The sequence below is a fragment of the Molothrus ater genome, unplaced genomic scaffold (genome assembly GCF_012460135.2).
Source record: "Molothrus ater isolate BHLD 08-10-18 breed brown headed cowbird unplaced genomic scaffold, BPBGC_Mater_1.1 matUn_MA717, whole genome shotgun sequence".
NCBI lineage: Eukaryota > Metazoa > Chordata > Aves > Passeriformes > Icteridae > Molothrus > Molothrus ater.
Genome location: NW_023416585.1, coordinates 1 through 18,048, shown reverse-complemented (window position 1 = coordinate 18,048; position 18,048 = coordinate 1). Strand labels below are relative to the sequence as shown.

Here is an 18,048-nt window from a genome sequence, read left to right as displayed (position 1 = left end):
ATCTCAGTTTTGGGCCATGTTTGGGGTCCGGTCCCATTTTGGGGGGGTCCTGGTCTGGTTTTGGGGCATTTTTTGGGGTCCGATTCCATTTTTGGGGGTCCCGGCCCATTTTTGGGGTCAGTTTTGGGGTCCCGGTCCCGTTTTTGGGGCCGTTTTTGGGGGGGGGTGTCGGGAACAGAGCCCCCATTGACGGCGGTGACGTCACCGCCCCCGCCCCTCCCCCCCGGCCCAGAACAGACCCCGAAGTGTCTCCGGCCCCTCCCCCACCCCCGCCCCTCCCCCAGCCCGGGGCCGCCGCCAGCGCTGGGGGGGGAGGGGGGGGAGCCCCGATTTTGGGGTGAATTCTTGGGGTTTTGGTTTTGGGGTGAATTTTTGGGGTTTTGGTTTTGGGGTGAATTTTTGGGGTTTTGGTTTTGGGGTTTTGGTTTTGGGGTCCTGAATTTGGGGGGATTTTTTTGGGGTCTTGACTTTGGGGTGACGATTTTGGGGTGAATTTTTTGGCGTTGATTTTTTTGGGGTTTTGATTTTGAGGTGGTTTTTTTTGGGGGGGGCGACATTTTTTGGGTTTTGATTTTGGGATGGCGATTTTGGGGTGCGTTTTTGGGGTGCGTTTTTGGGGTGATGTTTTGGGATCATGATTTATTTTTTGGGGTCCCGATTCTCGGGGCGATGTTTTTTGGGATGCTGATTTTGGGGTCCTGGGTTTGGGGGGATTTCGTGGGATCCCGACCTTGGGATGTTGATTTTGGGGGGACTTTTTGGGGTCCCGATTTTGGGGCAATTTTTTGGTTTCCTGATCTTGGGGGGCGACGTTTTGTGATGCTGAATTTGGGGCGGCCCTTTAGGGTGCCGATTTTGGGGGTCCCCGATTTTTGGGGCTGATTTGGGGGCGTGGATTTTGGGGTGATAAATTTTGGGTCGACGGTTTTGGGACCCCCGATTTCGGGCAAAGTTTTTGGGATCCCAGTTTGGGATTTTGAGGTGCTGATTTTGGGATCCCGATTTTGGATATCTCACACTGACACTGATAACAGACTGATATCACAATAACAATGATAACAGACTGATATCACAGTGATAACAGACTGATCTCACACTGACAGTGTCACACTGATATCACACACTGACAATGATATCTCACTGATATCTCACTGATATCACACCGATCTCACACCGATCTCACACTGATATCACACTGATATCACACTGATCTCACACTGATATCACACTGATATCACACTGATCTCACACTGATCTCACACTGATATCACACTGATATCTCACACTGATCTCACACTGATATCTCACACTGATATCTCACACTGATCTCACACTGATCTCACACTGATATCTCACACTGATCTCACACTGATATCTCACACTGATCTCACACTGATCTCACACTGATGACGTCACCGATGACGCAATCACTCTCTTATCAGGGTTCGCGTTCCCCGAGTGGGCCTACAAGGCCGAGTCCAGCCCCGGCTCACGGCAGATCCAGCTGTGGCACCGAGTGATGTCACACTGACACTGATATCACACTGATATCACACTGACACTGATAACAGACTGATCTCACACTGATCTCACACTGATCTCACACTGATCTCACACTGATATCTCACTGATATCACACCGATGACGCAATCACTCTCTTATCAGGGTTCGCGTTCCCCGAGTGGGCCTACAAGGCCGAGTCCAGCCCCGGCTCGCGGCAGATCCAGCTGTGGCACCGAGTGATGTCACACTGACACTGATATCACACTGATATCACACTGATCTCACACTGATATCACACTGATCTCACAGTGATATCACAGTGATATCTCACTGATATCTCACACTGATCTCACACTGATATCACAGTGATATCTCACTGATATCTCACACTGATATCTCACTGATCTCACACTGATCTCACACTGATGACGTCACCGATGACGCAATCACTCTCTTATCAGGGTTCGCGTTCCCCGAGTGGGCCTACAAGGCCGAGTCCAGCCCCGGCTCGCGGCAGATCCAGCTGTGGCACTTCATCCTGGAGCTGCTGCGGCAGGAGCAGTACCGCGAGGTCATCGCCTGGCAGGGCGACTACGGCGAGTTCGTCATCAAGGACCCCGACGAGGTGGCGCGGCTCTGGGGCGTGCGCAAGTGCAAGCCCCACATGAACTACGACAAGCTCAGCCGGGCGCTCAGGTGCCCCCGCGCTCCCTGCCCTGCCCTGCCCGCCCTCCCCTCCCAGAGCCAGGGCCGCCCTCGCTCCCCTCGGCATTCGGGCTTGGGGGGCTCCCCTGGAAATTTGGGGTTTTACCTTTTATTTCCTTGAAAATTTGGAGTTTTTTCCTTGAAAATTTAGATTTTTTCCCTTGGAAATTTGGATTTTTTACCTTTTTTTGTCTCTTGAAAATTTGGAGTTTTTCCCTTTTTTTCCCCTTGGAAATTTGGAGTTTTTCCCTTTTTTTTTCCCTTGAAAATTTAGATTTTTTTCCCTTGGAAAATTGGATTTTTTCCCTTTTTTTGTCTCTTGAAAATTTGGATTTTTCCCTTTTTTTCCCTTGAAAATTTGGAGTGTTTCCCTTTTTTCCCCTTGGAAATTTGGAGTTTTTCCCTTTTTTTGTCCCTTGGAAATTGGATATTTTTCCCCCTTGAAAATTTGGATTTTTTCCCTTTTTTTGTCTCTTGAAAATTTGGAGTTTTTCCCTTTTTTTGTCTCTTGGAAATTTGGATTTTTCCCTTTTTTTCCCCTTGAAAATTTGGATTTTTTCCCTTTTATATCTCTTGAAAATTTGGAGTTTTTCCCATTTTTTTTCCTCTTGTATATTGGTTTTTTTTCCCCTTGAAAATTTGGGGGTTTTTTCCCTTTTTTCCCCCCATGGAAATTTGGGGTTTTCATGCCTTTTTCCACACAGGTGAATTTTGGGGTTCCCCAGGTGCTCAGGGGGTGTGGCCATGTGCTAAAGGGGGCGTGGCCATGTGAAATTTGGGGTTGCCCAGGTGAATTTTGGGTTCCCCAGGTGTTCGGGGGGAGGAGGGGGGTGGGTGTGTCCATCCATGGGGGCGTGTCCCCGTGCTGACTGGGCGTGTCCCCGTGTGGCCCCGCCCCCTTCCAGGTATTACTACAACAAGCGGATCCTGCACAAGACCAAGGGCAAGAGATTCACCTACAAATTCAATTTTAACAAATTAGTGCTCGTTAATTACCCCTTCATCGACCTGGGGCTGGCAGGTGAGCCGGGGGCGGGGCGAATTCGGGTGGGCGGGGTTAACTGTGGTGGGTGGAGCTAAGTCGGGTGGGCGGGGCTCCCTGGGCTGGGCTTTATTGACCTGGGGCTGGTGGGGGAGACCGGGGGTGGGGCTAACGGGGGGCGGGGCTGCGGTGGGCGGGGCTGGCAGATGAGATGGGGCGGGGCTAATTGGGGCGGGGCTACCTTGGCTGGGCAGGGCTGGGTGTGGCTGGGGCGTGGCCAGGTGAGGTCAGGGTGGGTGGGCGTGGCCGGGTGTGTCCACAGGAGGGTGTGGGTGTGGTCAGGGCAGGGCTGGGTGTGCCCAGGTGTACCCAGGTGTGCTCTGGACATGCCCAGGTGTTCCCAGGTGTGCTCTGGGTGTACCCAGGTGTATCCAGGTGTGCCCAGGTGTGCTCTGGCCGTGCCCAGGTGTGCTCTGGGTGTACCCAGGTGTGCTCTGGGCGTGTCCAGGTGTACCCAGGTGTTCCCAGGTGTGCTCTGTCCATGCCCAGGGTGTACCCAGGGTGTACCCAGGTGTGCTCTGGCCGTACCCAGGTGCGCCCCCCTCCCCCCCCATCCCCTCCCCCACCCTGATTTTCTCTCTCTCTCCCCTCCCCCCAGGCCCGGCGCTGCCGCAGAGCGCCCCCCCCCCTGCCCACGGGGGGCTCCCACTTCCGCTTCCCGCCCCTGCCCGGCCCCTCCCCCCCCGACGGCCTCTCCCCCCCGCCCCTCCCCCCACCCCCCCCGCTCCCCGGCGTGGGGGGAGGGGCGGGGGGCGGACCCCCCCTGCTGGCCCCCGCCCCTGCCGCCCTCGCCCTTCCCCCACCGCCGCCTGGGGTCGCTCAGCGACGGCTCCGAGGAGCCCGAGGAGCCGCCCCCGCCCCTCCCCCACCACGCCCCGCTGCCCCCTCCCCCCGCTCAGCGCCGCCCCCGGGGGAGGCGGGGGAGGGGGAGGGGGGGGAGGGGGCGGGTTCCGGCCCCTCCCCCCGCCCCACCCCCCGCCCCGCCTGACCCCCGAGGGGCTGTTCCGCCTCTACCCCTCCCCCCGCGAGCCCCCCCTCAGCCCCTTCGGCGGGGGGGGAGGGGGCGGGGGAGGGGGCGGCGGCGGGGGAGGGGCGGGCGGGCTCCTCCCCCCTCCTTTAAGCCCCGCCCTCCCGCTCAGCCCCCCCCAGCTGGGTTACGCCCCCTCCCCCACGCTGAGCCCGCTGCTGGGGGGGTTGGGCGGAGGGGGCGGGGGTGGGGGAGGGGGCGGTGGGGGAGGGTCCCATTTCTCCTTCTCGGCCGAGGACCTGCAGCGCGCGCTGGCGGCGCAGGCGCGGAGCGTCCTCAGTTACCACCTGAGCCCGCGCGCCTTCCTGCCCTGCCCCCCGCCCGCGCTGCTGCTGCGCCCCGCCCCCAGCCCCGCCCCCGAGCCCGCCCCCAGCCCCGCCCACGGCCCCGCCCCCTTCCCCTTCAAGCTGCAGCCGCCCCCCCCGGGCAGGAGGCACAGGAACCCCCCCCAAGCCCCGCCCCCGCCGCCTTCCTCATCGTCGTCATCGTCGACGTCATCATCGTCAACGTCATCGTCGACGTCATCGGCGGGGGGAGGGGGCGCGGCCGAGCCCCTCCCCCACATCAAGGTGGAGCCCGAGGAGGAGGAGGAGGAGGAGGAGGAGGCGCTGGAGGTGGCGGCGCTGAGCGAGGATGAGGAGGAGGAGGGGGAGGAAGATGAGGTGTTCGCCCCTCCCCCCCCCGCCAGCAGCGGCAGCAGCGGAGGCCCCGCCCCCCCGAGGGGCGGGGCAGGGGAGAGCGAGGGGGCGGGGCCGGCGGGCCGCCCCTCCCCCCCCCGCGTGCCGCTCAAGCTGCGCTTCAAACGGCGCTGGAGGGAGGGGGGAGGGGCGGGGGGCGGGGGGGGGAGGGGACGCGCAGGGGCTGGGGGGGGGAGGGGAGCTCCAGAGAGCCACGGCCCAGCTCTCGCTGGAATCCTGAGGGGGGAGGGGCGGGGGGCGGGGCGGGGCGGGGGGAGGGGCAGAACCGACCCCTCCCCCCCACCTTTGAGAGAGCCTTAATGAGAGGGGGGAGGGGCAAAGGTGCCTGAACGCGCCCCTCCCCCCCCATCCCCCACCCCCTGAATGTGGGGGAGGGGCTCAGTGCAGGGAACGGGGGGAGGGGCCAGCGCAGGCCCCGCCCCCAGTGAATTTTGGGCGGCCTTGGATGGGGGAGGGGTGGGGGGAGGGGGAGGGGTTCCCTCCTCCACCCATGAAAAACGGGTGGGACCCCCCCGGAATGGGGGAGGGGCTCTGGAAACGGGGAGGGGAAGGTCCGAAAATGGGGGCGGAGGCTCAAAATTTGGGTGAGAACGCCCCAAAAATGGGTGAGGTATCAAAAAAATGGGCGTGGTCCCTAAAAAATGGGCGGAGTCACTCAAAAATGGGCGTGGTCGCTCAAAAATGGGCGGAGTCATTCAAAAATGGGCGTGTTCACTCAAAAATGGGCGTGGCCAGCCCAAACCCAGGCGGGAACCCCCAAAATTTGGGTGAAATTTCCCAACAACGGGGAAACCCCGCCCCAAAATGGGTGCGACCTTCAGAAAAATGGGCGGGACCCCCCGAATTTGGGCGGGAACCCCAAAATTTGAGCAGGACGCCCCCCAAAAACGGTCAAACCCCCCCAAAACAGGTGTGAGCCCTTCAAAACGGGTAAAACTCCCCAAAAATGGCTGTGACCCCCAAAAAAATGGGCGGGAACCCCTAAAATTTGGGTTGGAGCTCCCCAGAATGGGTGAAGCTCCCCAGAAATGGGCAGGACCCCCCCAAAATTTGAGTGAAACTCCCGAAATTTTGGGCAAAATCCCCCCCAAAACAGGTGAAACCCCCTAAAATGGGCGGGGCTCCAAAATTTTGGGTGAAACCCCCCAAAAAACGGGTGAAACCCCCCAAAAAAACGGGTGTGGCTCCTCCAAAAATGGGTGTGGCCACCCAAAGTTTGGATGTGACCCCCAAAAATCGGGCAGGAGCAGCAAAATTTGGGTGAAATCCCCCAAAAACGGGTGAAGCTCCCAAAAACGGGCGGGAATTCCCCGATTTTGGGTGAAATCCCCCCCAAAACGGGTTTGACCCCCCCCCCAATTGCTGCGGGACCCCCCCAGATTTGGGCAGGACCCCTCCCCCCGCTCGGGCTCTGAAGCACAAAACCCCAAATTCCGGATTTTTGTCCCCAGGAATGCAAAGCGGGGGGAGGGGCCGCCGGCACAGCCCCTCCCCCACCCCCCGGGGGGGGTCTCTGGATTTTTTTTTGGTTTTTGGGGGTGGGGGAGGGGAGGGGTTCCCGGTTTTTTTTGTTGTTGTTTTTATTTTTTGGGGGGGGTCCCCCTTGTACAAACGCTTCATGTAACCAAAAATGGGTGGGCGGGGGGGGCCCCGACCCACCTGGGGGAGGGGGGGAGGGGCGGGGAGGGGGTGGGGGGAGGGGGGGAGGGGGAGGGTGTCTCCAAGTGCCTGTATTGTACTGTCCGAGGGGGGGAGGGGGAGGGTTGTGCTCCTCCCCCACCCCCCAAAAACACCCCTCCAAACCCCTCCCCCCCCATTGTAACCCCCAGGGGCGTGGGGGGAGGGGCAGAGCCCGGTTTGGGGGTTCAGGGGGGAAAGGGGGGGTGGAGGATGGGCGGGGAGGGGGGGGAGGGGTCTCTCTGAAGCCTTATTGACACCTGTAAATAGCGGGGGGGAGGGGTGGGGGGGGTCACTATGAGAATGTATAAAAATGGATGAAATAACCAATAAAGATTTGACACTTCCGCCGCTCTCCGCGCTCCTGGGAGGCCCCGAAATCCTCGGGGAGGCCCCGAATTTACCGGAACGGCGGCTCCGCCCCCGGGAGAGGTTTTGGGGGAGTCCTAGGGGGTCTCAGGCCCGTTCCCGGCCTTTAGGCCGCACTTCCGCTTTGGCGCCGCCGTTGCCTGGCAACGCGCGATCCCATCGTTCCTTGCGGTGCCGCCGCGCCTCCATTTCCCGTCGTCCCTCTCGCGCTTTACCCGGCAGCAGCCAATCAGCGTTCGGCTCCCGGCGTTCTTCACGCACGCGTTGCTTAGCAACGCTCAGTTTGGCTTTACTTCCGCAGCCAATCAGCAGCGGCCTCCCAGCGGGCTCTGCGCGGTCGTTGCTCAGCGACAGCCAATCAGCGGCGTGCGTTAGTTCCGGGTTGATCCCGCAATGCCCTGCGTGCTGTTTCTCGGTCACTTCCGTGATCCCGACCCGGCCCTGAGACCCCCCCCAAGATCCTCCGGACCTTCCCGAGGACCCTCCAACAATTCGCCGGCATTTTCTGCCCCTTTTCTCTTTTCCGGCGAATATTTGGGGTTCCGGAGGCGTTTTCAGGGGACTCGGGGGGGCTGCGGGCGTATTTTTGGTGTTTCATGGCGGTTCTGGGGGTTCCCGGTTGTTTTTTGAAGGTCCTGGTTCGATTTTTGCGGTCCCAGGGCCGTTTTTGGGGTGGTTTGGGCCGTTTTTTAAGGGAGAACACGCGCTGACCAATCAGCGAGCGCGACACGCCCATAAGGGGCGCGGCTTGTGTTGCTAACGCCTTTCTCGTTGCACTGCGCATGTGCTGGGTTTGGTGGGCGTGGCCAGGGTTGCCTCACGTGTGTTCACACGCGGCTGGGCACGTGCGGCCGCACGCGGGGGTGTGGCCAGCCCAGGGGCGTGTTTATGGGTGTGGCCTCACCGCAGGGGGCGTGACCGGCGTTTTTCATTTCCCCGCCCCTCGGGACGGCGGCGCCGCTTCCGCCCCGCCCCCCGCGAGTCCAGGACTGCCCCGGGACCCCCCAAAAATCACCCGGGACCCCCCCTCGTCATTAACAGAGACTCATCCCCAATTAACACAGAGACCCCATTTAAGCCCTGGGACCCCTCCCATAAACAGAGACCCCAATTAACAGGGACTCCTAATTAACAGAGATCTCTAACTAACAGAGACCCCCCCCTCCTCAGTTAAACACTGGGGCTCCCCAATTAAACAAAGAGACCCCAGTTACGCCCTGGGACCCCTCCCCAATTAATTACGGGGACCCCAATTAAACCCCGGGACCCGAATTAAACACTGGGAGCCCTCTCCAATTAAGTCCTAGGACCCCAATTAAACCCTAGAAGCCCCCATATAAACAGAGACCCCCCCAATTAAAACACAAAGACCCCAATTAAGCCCTCGGATCCCAATTAAGTCCTGAGATGCCTTAATTAAACACAGAGACCCCAATTAAACCCCTGGACCCCTCCCCAATTAAACACCGGGAACCCCCCGCCGTTCTCGACCCGGAGTGGGCGTGGCCTAGAGGCGGAGTGGGCGTGACCGGCACCTCAGGCCCCGCCCACGCACGTGGGTCACGTGGGCGGGCGCGCGGCGGCCGCGTGTGGTGGGGGGCGGGGCCGCGGGGGGAGGGGCGGGGGCCGGCGCGTGCGCGGAACCATCGAAGGTGCCAGAAGGATCCGGGCGGCGGAGGCGGCGGAGCCGGTGAGGGGAGAGGAGTCCCGGGACCCCCTTGGGGGGTGCGTGGGACGGGGGGGACCCCCGGGAAGGGCGAGCCGTGAGGGGAAGGGCGGCCCTGAGGGGCGGGGAGGGGACTCTGGGAGGGGTTTGTGAGGGGAAACAGCGCTCGAGAGGGCTCTGAGAGGGATCTGTGAGGGGAAATAGCGCTTGAGAGGGCTCCGAGAGGGATCTGTGAGGGGAAACAGCCCCCGAGGGGGGCTCTGAGAGGGATCTGTGAGGGGAAACAGCGCTCGAGAGGGATCTGTGAGGGGAAACAGCCCTTGAGGGGGCTCTGAGAGGGGTTTGTGAGGGGAAACAGCGCTTGAGGGGGCTGTGGGAGGAGTTCTGGGGGGCAGCAGTCCCTGAGAGGGTCCCTGAGGGGATCTGGGGCGTTCTGAGGAGATTTGTGAGGGGAAACAGCCCCTGAGGGGGATCTGTGAGGGGAAACAGCCCTTGAGGGGGCTTTGGAAAGGGTTCTGAGGGGTTTGTGAGGGGAAACAGCCCCTGATGGGTTCTGAAGGGATCCGTGAGGGGAAACCCTGCCCTGAGGGGGTCTGTGAGGGGAAACAGCAGCTGAGGGGGCTTTAGGAGGGGTTTGTGAGGGGAAAACTCCACCGAGGGGGTCCTGAGGGGATCCGTGAGGGGAAACAGCCCCGGTGAGGGGATCTGGGAGATTCTGAGGAGGTTTCTGAGGGGAAACGATCCCTGAGGGGACTCTGGGGGGATCTGTGAGGGGACCCGAGGGGTTCTGAGGGGATCTCTGAGGGTTCTGAGGGGGTTTGTGAGGGACAACACCCACCGAGGGTCCCCTGAGGGGCTTTGAGGGTGTCCTGAGGGGCTTTGAGGGTGCCCTGGAAGTTTTTAAGGGTTCCCTGAGGAGTTTTGGGGATCTTCACGAAGGGACCCCCCCCGAGTATCTCTGAAGTTCTCCGTCCCTTCACGGACACTCCAAAACCATCATCCCCCCCATTTCGGGTCTCAATTTTTCCATTTTTTCACCGATTTTACCAGGAACGGGTGGGGAGGAGGTGACGGCACCCGGAGCGAGCAGGGCCTGTCCCCCTGTCCCCCTGGTGCCACCATCTCCTGTCACTGTCCCCTGTCCCCCAGGTGCCACCAGGTCGTTGTCACATTGTCCCCTGTGTCCCAGGTGCCAGCACCCCCTGTCACCGTGGAGTCCCTGCGGGCGCTGTCGCAGCTGCACTCCCCGCACAGGGCGGGCGGTGACGGCGGCCGCCACCACCAGCGCCGCGGCAGCGTTGGTGACAGCGCTGTCGCCGCCATGTCCCCGTGGGAGGAGGAGGAGTGCCTGGACTTCTACGGGATGCTGTCCCTGCACCGCCTCTTCGAGGTGGTGGCGGCGCAGCTCACGCACAGCGAGGCGGCCGTGCTGAGCTTCCTGCTGGACGAGGCGCTGCGGGCCGGGGACAGCGCGGGGGACAGCGGCGACAGCGGCGCGGCGGCCCCGAGGGGGCGCAGGGAGCCCCGGGACGCGCTGGAGCTGCTGCTGGAGCTGGAGAGGAGGGGGCTGTGCCACGAGGGGGACCTGGGCCAGCTGCGGCAGCTGCTGCGGCTGCTGGCCCGGCACGACCTGCTCAGGTGTGTCAGCCTGAAGAGACCGCGGCCTGGTGAGTGTCACCTGTGTGTCACCTGTGTGTCACCTCAGTGTCACCTGGGTGTCACCTCCCTGTGTGTCACCTGGGTGTCACCTCCCTGTGTGTGTCCCTGTGTGTCCCTGTGTGTCCCGGCACGACCTGCTCAGGTGTGTCAGCCTGAAGAGACCGCGGCCTGGTGAGTGTCACCTGTGTGTCCCTGTGTGTCACCTCCCTGTGTGTCCCCTGTGTGTCCCCTGTGTGTGTCCCGGCACGACCTGCTCAGGTGTGTCAGCCTCAAGAGACCGCGGCCTGATGAGTGTCACCTGTGTGTCACCTCAGTGTCACCTCAGTGTCACCTGGGTGTCACCTCCCTGTGTGTCACCTGGGTGTCACCTCCCTGTGTGTGTCCCTGTGTGTCCCTGTGTGTCCCGGCACGACCTGCTCAGGTGTGTCAGCCTGAAGAGACCGCGGCCTGGTGAGTGTCACCTGTGTGTCCCTGTGTGTCACCTCCCTGTGTGTCCCCTGTGTGTCCCCTGTGTGTGTCCCGGCACGACCTGCTCAGGTGTGTCAGCCTGAAGAGACCGCGGCCTGGTGAGTGTCACCTGTGTGTCACCTCAGTGTCCCCTCTGTGTCACCTCAGTGTCACCTGTGTGTCACCTCCCTGTGTGTCACCTGGGTGTCACCTCCCTGTGTGTCCCCTGTGTGTCCCCTGTGTGTCCCCCGGCACGACCTGCTCAGGTGTGTCAGCCTCAAGAGACCAAGGCCTGGTGAGTGTCACCTGTGTGCCACCTGTGTGTCACCTCAGTGTCACCTGTGTGCCACCTCCCTGTGTGTCACCTCCCTGTGTGTCACCTGTGTGTCACCTCCCTGTGTGTTCCCTCTGTCCCTGTGTGTCCCCTGGCACGACCTGCTCAGGTGTGTCAGCCTCAAGAGACCGCGGCCTGGTGAGTGTCACCTGTGTGCCACCTGTGTGTCACCTGTGTGTCACCTGTGTGTCACCTCCCTGTGTGTCCCCTCTGTGTCACCTCAGTGTCACCTCCCTGTGTCACCTCCCTGTGCCCCTCTGTGTGTCCCCTCTGTGTCACCCACACCCCCTCTGTGTCAGCCTAAAGTGGCCGAAGCCACCTCGGTGTCACCTCCCAGTGCTGCCACACCCCCCCAAGTGTGTCTCTGTGTCACCCCAAAGCTGCTGTGTCCCTTTGGTGCCACCTCCCTGTCCCCACCCTTGTCACCCCCTCGTTGTCACCCATGTCCCCCCTTGCACCTGCCACCCCCCTGTGTCCCCTCTCCTGTGCCTGCAGTGCCCCTAAAGCCGCCCCAGTGTCACTCTGTTGTCCCCCACTGTCACCTTGATGTCCCCGCAGTGTCCCCATCACTCACAGGTGTCCCCTGTGTCCCTCTGTCCCTCCAGTGTCCCCTGAGCGTGTCACCTGTGTCCTCCAGTGCCACCCCTCTGTCCCCATCACTCACAGGTGTCCCCTCTGTCCCCTGTGTCCCCCTGTGTCCCTCAGTGTCCCCTCTGTCCCCATCACTCACAGGTGTCCCCTCTGTCCCCTCTGCAGTGTCCCCCGAGCGCGTCCCCTGTGTCCCTGCCCTGGGGGGCACCTGCCCGAGCCCCCCCCAGCCCCGCCCCGAGCACTGGGAGACAGGTGAGGAACCCTGGGGACACTCGGGGACACTCTGGGGACACTTTGGGGACACTTTGGGGCACTTTGGGGGCACTTTGGGGACACTCTGGGGCACTTTGGGGCACTTTGGGGACACTCTGGGGACACTCTGGGGAGTTGGGGGTCACTTTGGGGCATTTTGGGGTCAATTTTGGGCATTTTGGGTTCGGTTTGGGGCCTTTGGGGGCAGTTTGGGGCACCTTGGGGACACCTTGGGGCACTTGGGGTCAATTTGGGGACACTTTGGGGACACTTTGGGGCACTTTGGGGACACTTTGGGGCACTTTGGGGTGGCTTTGGGGCACTTTGGGGTCAGTTTAGGGCATTTTGGGGTCACTTTGGGGACACTTTTGGGAGGTGGCCATGGGGTGCTGGGGGTCACCCATTGGTCACCCATTGGTCACCCATTGGTCACTGTTGGTCACTCATTGGTCACTCAATGGTCACTCATTGGTCACTCATTGGTCACTCATTGGTCACTCATTGGTCACTGTTGGTCACTCAATGGTCACTCATTGGTCACTCATTGGTCACTCATTGGTCACTCAGTGGTCACTCATTGGTCACTCATTGGTCACTCATTGGTCACTCATTGGTCACTGTTGGTCACTCAATGGTCACTCATTGGTCACTCATTGGTCACTCATTGGTCACTCAGTGGTCACTCATTGGTCACTCATTGGTCACTCATTGGTCACTCAATGGTCACTCAATGGTCACTCATTGGTCACTCATTGGTCACTCAATGGTCACTGTTGGTCACTCAATGGTCACTCATTGGTCACTCAGTGGTCACTCAGTGGTCACTCATTGGTCACTCAGTGGTCACTCAGTGGTCACTCAGTGGTCACTCATTGGTCACTCAGTGGTCACTGTTGGTCACTCAATGGTCACTCATTGGTCACTCAATGGTCACTCATGGTCACTCATTGGTCACTGTTGGTCACTCAATGGTCACTCATTGGTCACTCATTGGTCACTCATTGGTCACTCCTAGTCCCTCATTGGTCACTCATTGGTCACTCAGTGGTCACTCAATGGTCACTCATTGGTCACTCAGTGGTCACTCAGTGGTCACTCATTGGTCACTCATTGGTCACTGTTGGTCACTCAGTGGTCACTCAGTGGTCACTGTTGGTCACTCAATGGTCACTCAGTGGTCACTCATTGGTCACTCATTGGTCACTGTTGGTCACTCATTGGTCACTCATTGGTCACTGTTGGTCACTCATTGGTCACTCAGTGGTCACTCATTGGTCACTCAGTGGTCACTGTTGGTCACTCATTGGTCACTCATTGGTCACTCATTGGTCACTCATTGGTCACTCCTGGTCCCTCATTGGTCACTCAGGTTCCAGCTCAGGGAAGCGCAAGCGCAGCGCCCGGAACTCCCGAAATTCCCGAAATTCCCGAAATTCCCGGCGGCCGCAGGGGCCCCTCCCCCACCGAGAGCCCCCCCAGGACCCCCCCGAGCCCCCGGCCAAGGTCACCTGTGGTACGGACTGGGATGGACTGGGATAAACTGGGAGGGACTGGGATAAACTGGGAGGGACTGGGAGGGACTGGGATAAACTGGGAGGGACTGGGATAAACTGGGAGGGGCTGGGAGGGACTGGGATGAACTGGGAGGGACTGGGAGGGACTGGGAGGGACTGGGAGGGACTGGGAGGGACTGGGAGGGACTGGGATAAACTGGGAGGGACTGGGAGGGACTGGGATGAACTGGGAGGGACTGGGAGGGACTGGGAGGGACTGGGAGGGACTGGGATAAACTGGGAGGGACTGGGAGGGACTGGGATAAACTGGGAGGGACTGGGAGGGACTGGGAGGGACTGGGAGGGACTGGGATGGACTGGGAGGGACTGGGAGGGACTGGGATGAACTGGGAGGGACTGGGATGGACTGGGAGGGACTGGGATAAACTGGGAGGGACTGGGAGGGACTGGGATAAACTGGGAGGGACTGGGATAAACTGGGAGGGACTGGGAGGGACTGGGAGGGACTGGGATAAACTGGGAGGGACTGGGATAAACTGGGATAAACTGGGAGGGACTGGGAGGGACTGGGATAAACTGGGAGGGACTGGGATAAACTGGGAGGGACTGGGAGGGACTGGGATAAACTGGGAGGGACTGGGATAAACTGGGATAAACTGGGAGGGACTGGGAGGGACTGGGATGAACTGGGAGGGACTGGGATGGACTGGGAGGGACTGGGATGGACTGGGATAAAGTGGGAGGGACTGGGATGGACTGGGATGGACTGGGAGGGACTGGGATGGACTGGGACAGAAACCAGTATGGAACTGGGAGCACTGGGAGGGACAAACTGGTCCCAGTCTGGCACTGGGAGGGACGTCCCAGTTTGAGACTGGGAGCACTGGGAGGGACAGATTGGAACAGACTGGGATAAACTGGGATAAACTGGGACAGAAACCAGTACGGAACTGGGAGCACTGGGAGGGACAAACTGGGAATGTCCCAGTATGGAACTGGGAGCACTGGGATGTAAACAGGAAGTGGCAGGGCCCAGGAACTGGGAGCACTGGGAGGGACAAACTGGGAGCACTGGGAGGGACAAACTGGGCGAACTGGGAGCAGTGGGAGGGACAAACTGGACAAACTGGGAGCACTGGGAGGGACAAACTGGGAGAACTGGGAGAACTGGGAGGGACAAACTGGGCGAACTGGGCGAACTGGGAGAACTGGACCTGCAGAGGCGAGTCCAGGGCTTGTGGGGCAGTGAGGCACTGGGCAAACTGGGTTATACTGGGAGCACTGGGCTGGGCTTACACTGGGGCACACGGGGTTACAGTGTGCCACGGTCACCCCCACTGGTTTATTATACTGGTGCTTACTGGTGCTTACTGGTGCTTACTGGTTCCAGGCATCTGTCTCTGTGTCTGAGCTGAGCACGAGCGCTCTGGGTTACACTGGGTTAGACTGGGCTGTACTGGGTTATAGTGCTCTGTACTGGTTCATACTGGTCTATACTGGTTCTAACTGGTCTATACTGGTTCTAACTGGTTTATTATACTGGTTTGTACTGGTTTCTACTGGTTTGTACTGGTTCCAGGCATCTCTGTCTGTGTCTGTGCTGAGCACTGCGAGTGCGAGCGCTCTGGGTTAGACTGGGCTGTACTGGGTTATAGTGCTCTGTACTGGTTCATACTGGTCTGTACTGGTTGTAGCTGGTCCATACTGGTTCTAACTGGTTTATACTGGTTTATACTGGTTGTTTGTACTGGTTTAGAGTGGTTGCAGGCATCTGTCTCTGCGTGTGAGCCGAGCACTGCGAGCACGAGCACTGGGTTCTATGGGGTTCTATGGGGTTCTATGGGGTTCTAGTGCCCCATGCTGGTTCTAACTGGTCTGTACTGGTCCGTACTGGTCCGTACTGGTCCATACTGGTCCGTACTGGTTGCAGACATCCGCCTCTGTGTCCGTGCCGAGTACTGCGAGCACGAGCGTGCCCTGGGTTACACTGGGTTCTGTGGGGTTCTATGGGGTTCTATGGGGTTCTATGGGGTTCTATGGGGTTATAGTGTCCCATACTGGTCCGTACTGGTTCTAACTGGTCCGTACTGGTTGCAGACATCCGCCTGCGGGTCCGTGCCGAGTACTGCGAGCACGAGCGCGCCCTGGGTTACACTGGGATATAGTGATCTATAGTGATGTATACTGGTCTATACTGGTCCATACCGGTTCTAACTGGTCCATACTGGTCCGTACTGGTTCTAACTGGTCCGTACTGGTTGCAGACATCCGGCTCCGTGTCCGTGCCGAGTACTGCGAGCACGAGCGCGCCCTGGGTTACACTGGGTTCTATGGGGTTCTATGGGGTTCTATGGGGTTCTATGGGGTTATAGTGTCCCATACTGGTTCTAACTGGTCCATACCGGTTCTAACTGGTCCGTACCGGTTCTAACTGGTCCGTACTGGTCCGTACTGGTTGCAGACATCCGGCTCCGGGTCCGTGCCGAGTACTGCGAGCACGAGCGCGCCCTGGGTTACACTGGGTTATACTGGGTTACACTGGGATCTATGGGGTTCTATGGGGTTCTATGGGGTTATACTGATCTATAGTGCCCCATACTGGTCCGTACTGGTTCTAACTGGTCCATACTGGTCCGTACTGGTTGCAGACATCCGGCTCCGTGTCCGTGCCGAGTACTGCGAGCACGAGCGCGCCCTGGGTTACACTGGGTTATGTGGGGTTCTATGGGGTTCTATGGGGTTCTATGGGGTTATACTGATCTATAGTGTCCCATACTGGTTCTAACTGGTCTATACTGGTCCGTACTGGTTCTAACTGGTCCGTACTGGTTGCAGACATCCGGCTCCGGGTCCGTGCCGAGTACTGCGAGCACGAGCGCGCCCTGGGTTACACTGGGATGTGTGGGGTTCTATGGGGTTATATGGGGTTCTATGGGGTTATAGTGTCCCATACTGGTTCTAACTGGTCCATACCGGTTCTAACTGGTCCGTACTGGTTGCAGACATTCGGCTCCGGGTCCGTGCCGAGTACTGCGAGCACGAGCGCGCCCTGGGTTACGCTGGGATATGTGGGGTTCTATGGGGTTCTATAGGGTTCTATGGGGTTATAATGGTCCATACTGGTCCGTACCGGTTCTAACTGGTCCGTACTGGTTGCAGACATCCGGCTCCGTGTCCGTGCCGAGTACTGCGAGCACGAGCGCGCCCTGGGTTACACTGGGTTCTATGGGGTTCTATGGGGTTCTATGGGGTTATAGTGTCCCATACTGGTTCTAACTGGTCCGTACTGGTCCGTACTGGTTGCAGACATCCGGCTCCGTGTCCGTGCCGAGTACTGCGAGCACGAGCGCGCCCTGGGTTACACTGGGTTCTATGGGGTTCTATGGGGTTATACTGGTTCTAACCGGTTCTAACTGGTCCATACTGGTCCGTACTGGTTGCAGACATCCGGCTGCGGGTCCGTGCCGAGTACTGCGAGCACGAGCGCGCCCTGCGGCGCGGGGTGGCCTCGAGCCGCCCGCGGGGCCCGGGCCGGGCCCTGGACGTGTTCGGCCAGGCCAGCGGGGTGCTGAAGTCGCGGGACCTGGGCTCCATCCTGTGCGACATCAAATTCTCGGAGCTCTCGTACCTCGAGGCCTTCTGGGGCGATTACCTGAGCGGGGCCCTGCTCGAGGCGCTCAAGGGCGTCTTCCTGACCGAGGGCCTGCGCCGCGCCGTGGGCAGGGAGGACGTGCGGCTCCTGGTCAGCGTGGACCAGGACGACTACGAGGCGGGCAGGAGGCTCCTGATGGGGGCGGGGCAGGGCCGGGCCGGGGGGGGCGGGGCGGGGGGGGGGAGGGGAAGGGGTCTGAGGGGGGGGGGGGAGGGGGGGTGGGAGGGTGTAAAGGTGTAAAAAAATTGGGGGGGGTGGGAGGAAAGGAGGGGGTGGAAATGTAAAAATTGGGGTGGGTGGGAGAATTGAGGGGGCTGGAAATGGGGGGGGAATGTAAAATTGTAAAAAATTGGGGGGGGATGGGAGGAAAGGGGGGGGATGGAAAATGTAAAAATTGGGGGGTGGGAGAATTGAGGGGCTGGAAAATGTAAAAATTTGGGGTGTGGAATAAGCGGGGGAGGGTATAAAAGAAATGTAAAGTTGTAAAGAATTGGGGGATAGGAGGAAAGGGGGGGAAATGTAAAATTGTAAAAAATTGGGGGGGTGGGAGGAAATGGGGAGGAAATGAGGAAATGTAAAATTGTAAAAAATTGGGGGGGTGGGAGGAAATGGGGAGGAAATGAGGAAATGTAAAATTGTAAAAAATTGGGGGCTGTGGAATAAACGGGGGCGTGTAAAAAAATGTAAAAATTTGGGGTGTGGGAGGAAATGGGGGGCTGGACAATGTAAAAATTTGGGGTGTGGAATAAACGGGGAGGGTATAAAAGAAATGTAAAAAAATTTGGGGTATGGAAGGAAGGGCTGGACTGAATATGGGGGGGATAAAAAAATTGTAAAATTGTAAAAAAAATTTGGGGTGTGGAAGAAAGGGGGGAGGAAATGAGGAAATGTAAAATTGTAAAAAATTTGGGG

The 18,048-nt window shown here is 59.5% G+C and overlaps 2 protein-coding genes across 2 annotated transcripts; both read left to right on the top strand.

Moving 5' to 3' along the window:
* Positions 1-1,922: 1,922 nt before the first annotated feature.
* LOC118701113 (ETS domain-containing transcription factor ERF-like) lies at positions 1,923-6,608 on the top strand. Its single transcript, XM_036405739.2, has 3 exons — positions 1,923-2,199; positions 3,114-3,229; positions 3,849-6,608. The coding sequence occupies exons 1-3, from the start codon at positions 2,168-2,170 to the stop codon at positions 5,273-5,275; spliced, it is 1,575 nt and encodes a 524-aa protein (XP_036261632.1). The 5' UTR covers positions 1,923-2,167; the 3' UTR covers positions 5,276-6,608.
* A 2,056-nt stretch (positions 6,609-8,664) lies between these two features.
* On the top strand, positions 8,665-17,302 carry DEDD2 (death effector domain containing 2; the record flags this gene model as incomplete). The annotated part of the gene is made up of 5 exons (XM_036405740.1): positions 8,665-8,711; positions 9,877-10,354; positions 11,884-11,970; positions 13,340-13,483; positions 16,928-17,302. Coding segments are annotated over exons 2-5 (952 nt in total), but the record flags the coding sequence as incomplete, so codon positions are not given.
* Positions 17,303-18,048: the final 746 nt, after the last annotated feature.

What these genes read in the sequence shown, in the direction of transcription:
- LOC118701113 (XM_036405739.2), top strand. Translation starts at nt 2,168, where the DNA reads ATGAACTACGACAAGCTCAGCCGGGCGCTCAG. An exon ending in AAGCTCAGCCGGGCGCTCAG is followed by an intron (nt 2,200 to 3,113) that starts GTGCCCCCGCGC and finishes GCCCCCTTCCAG; the next exon opens with GTATTACTACAACAAGCGGA. An exon ending in CATCGACCTGGGGCTGGCAG is followed by an intron (nt 3,230 to 3,848) that starts GTGAGCCGGGGG and finishes CCCTCCCCCCAG; the next exon opens with GCCCGGCGCTGCCGCAGAGC.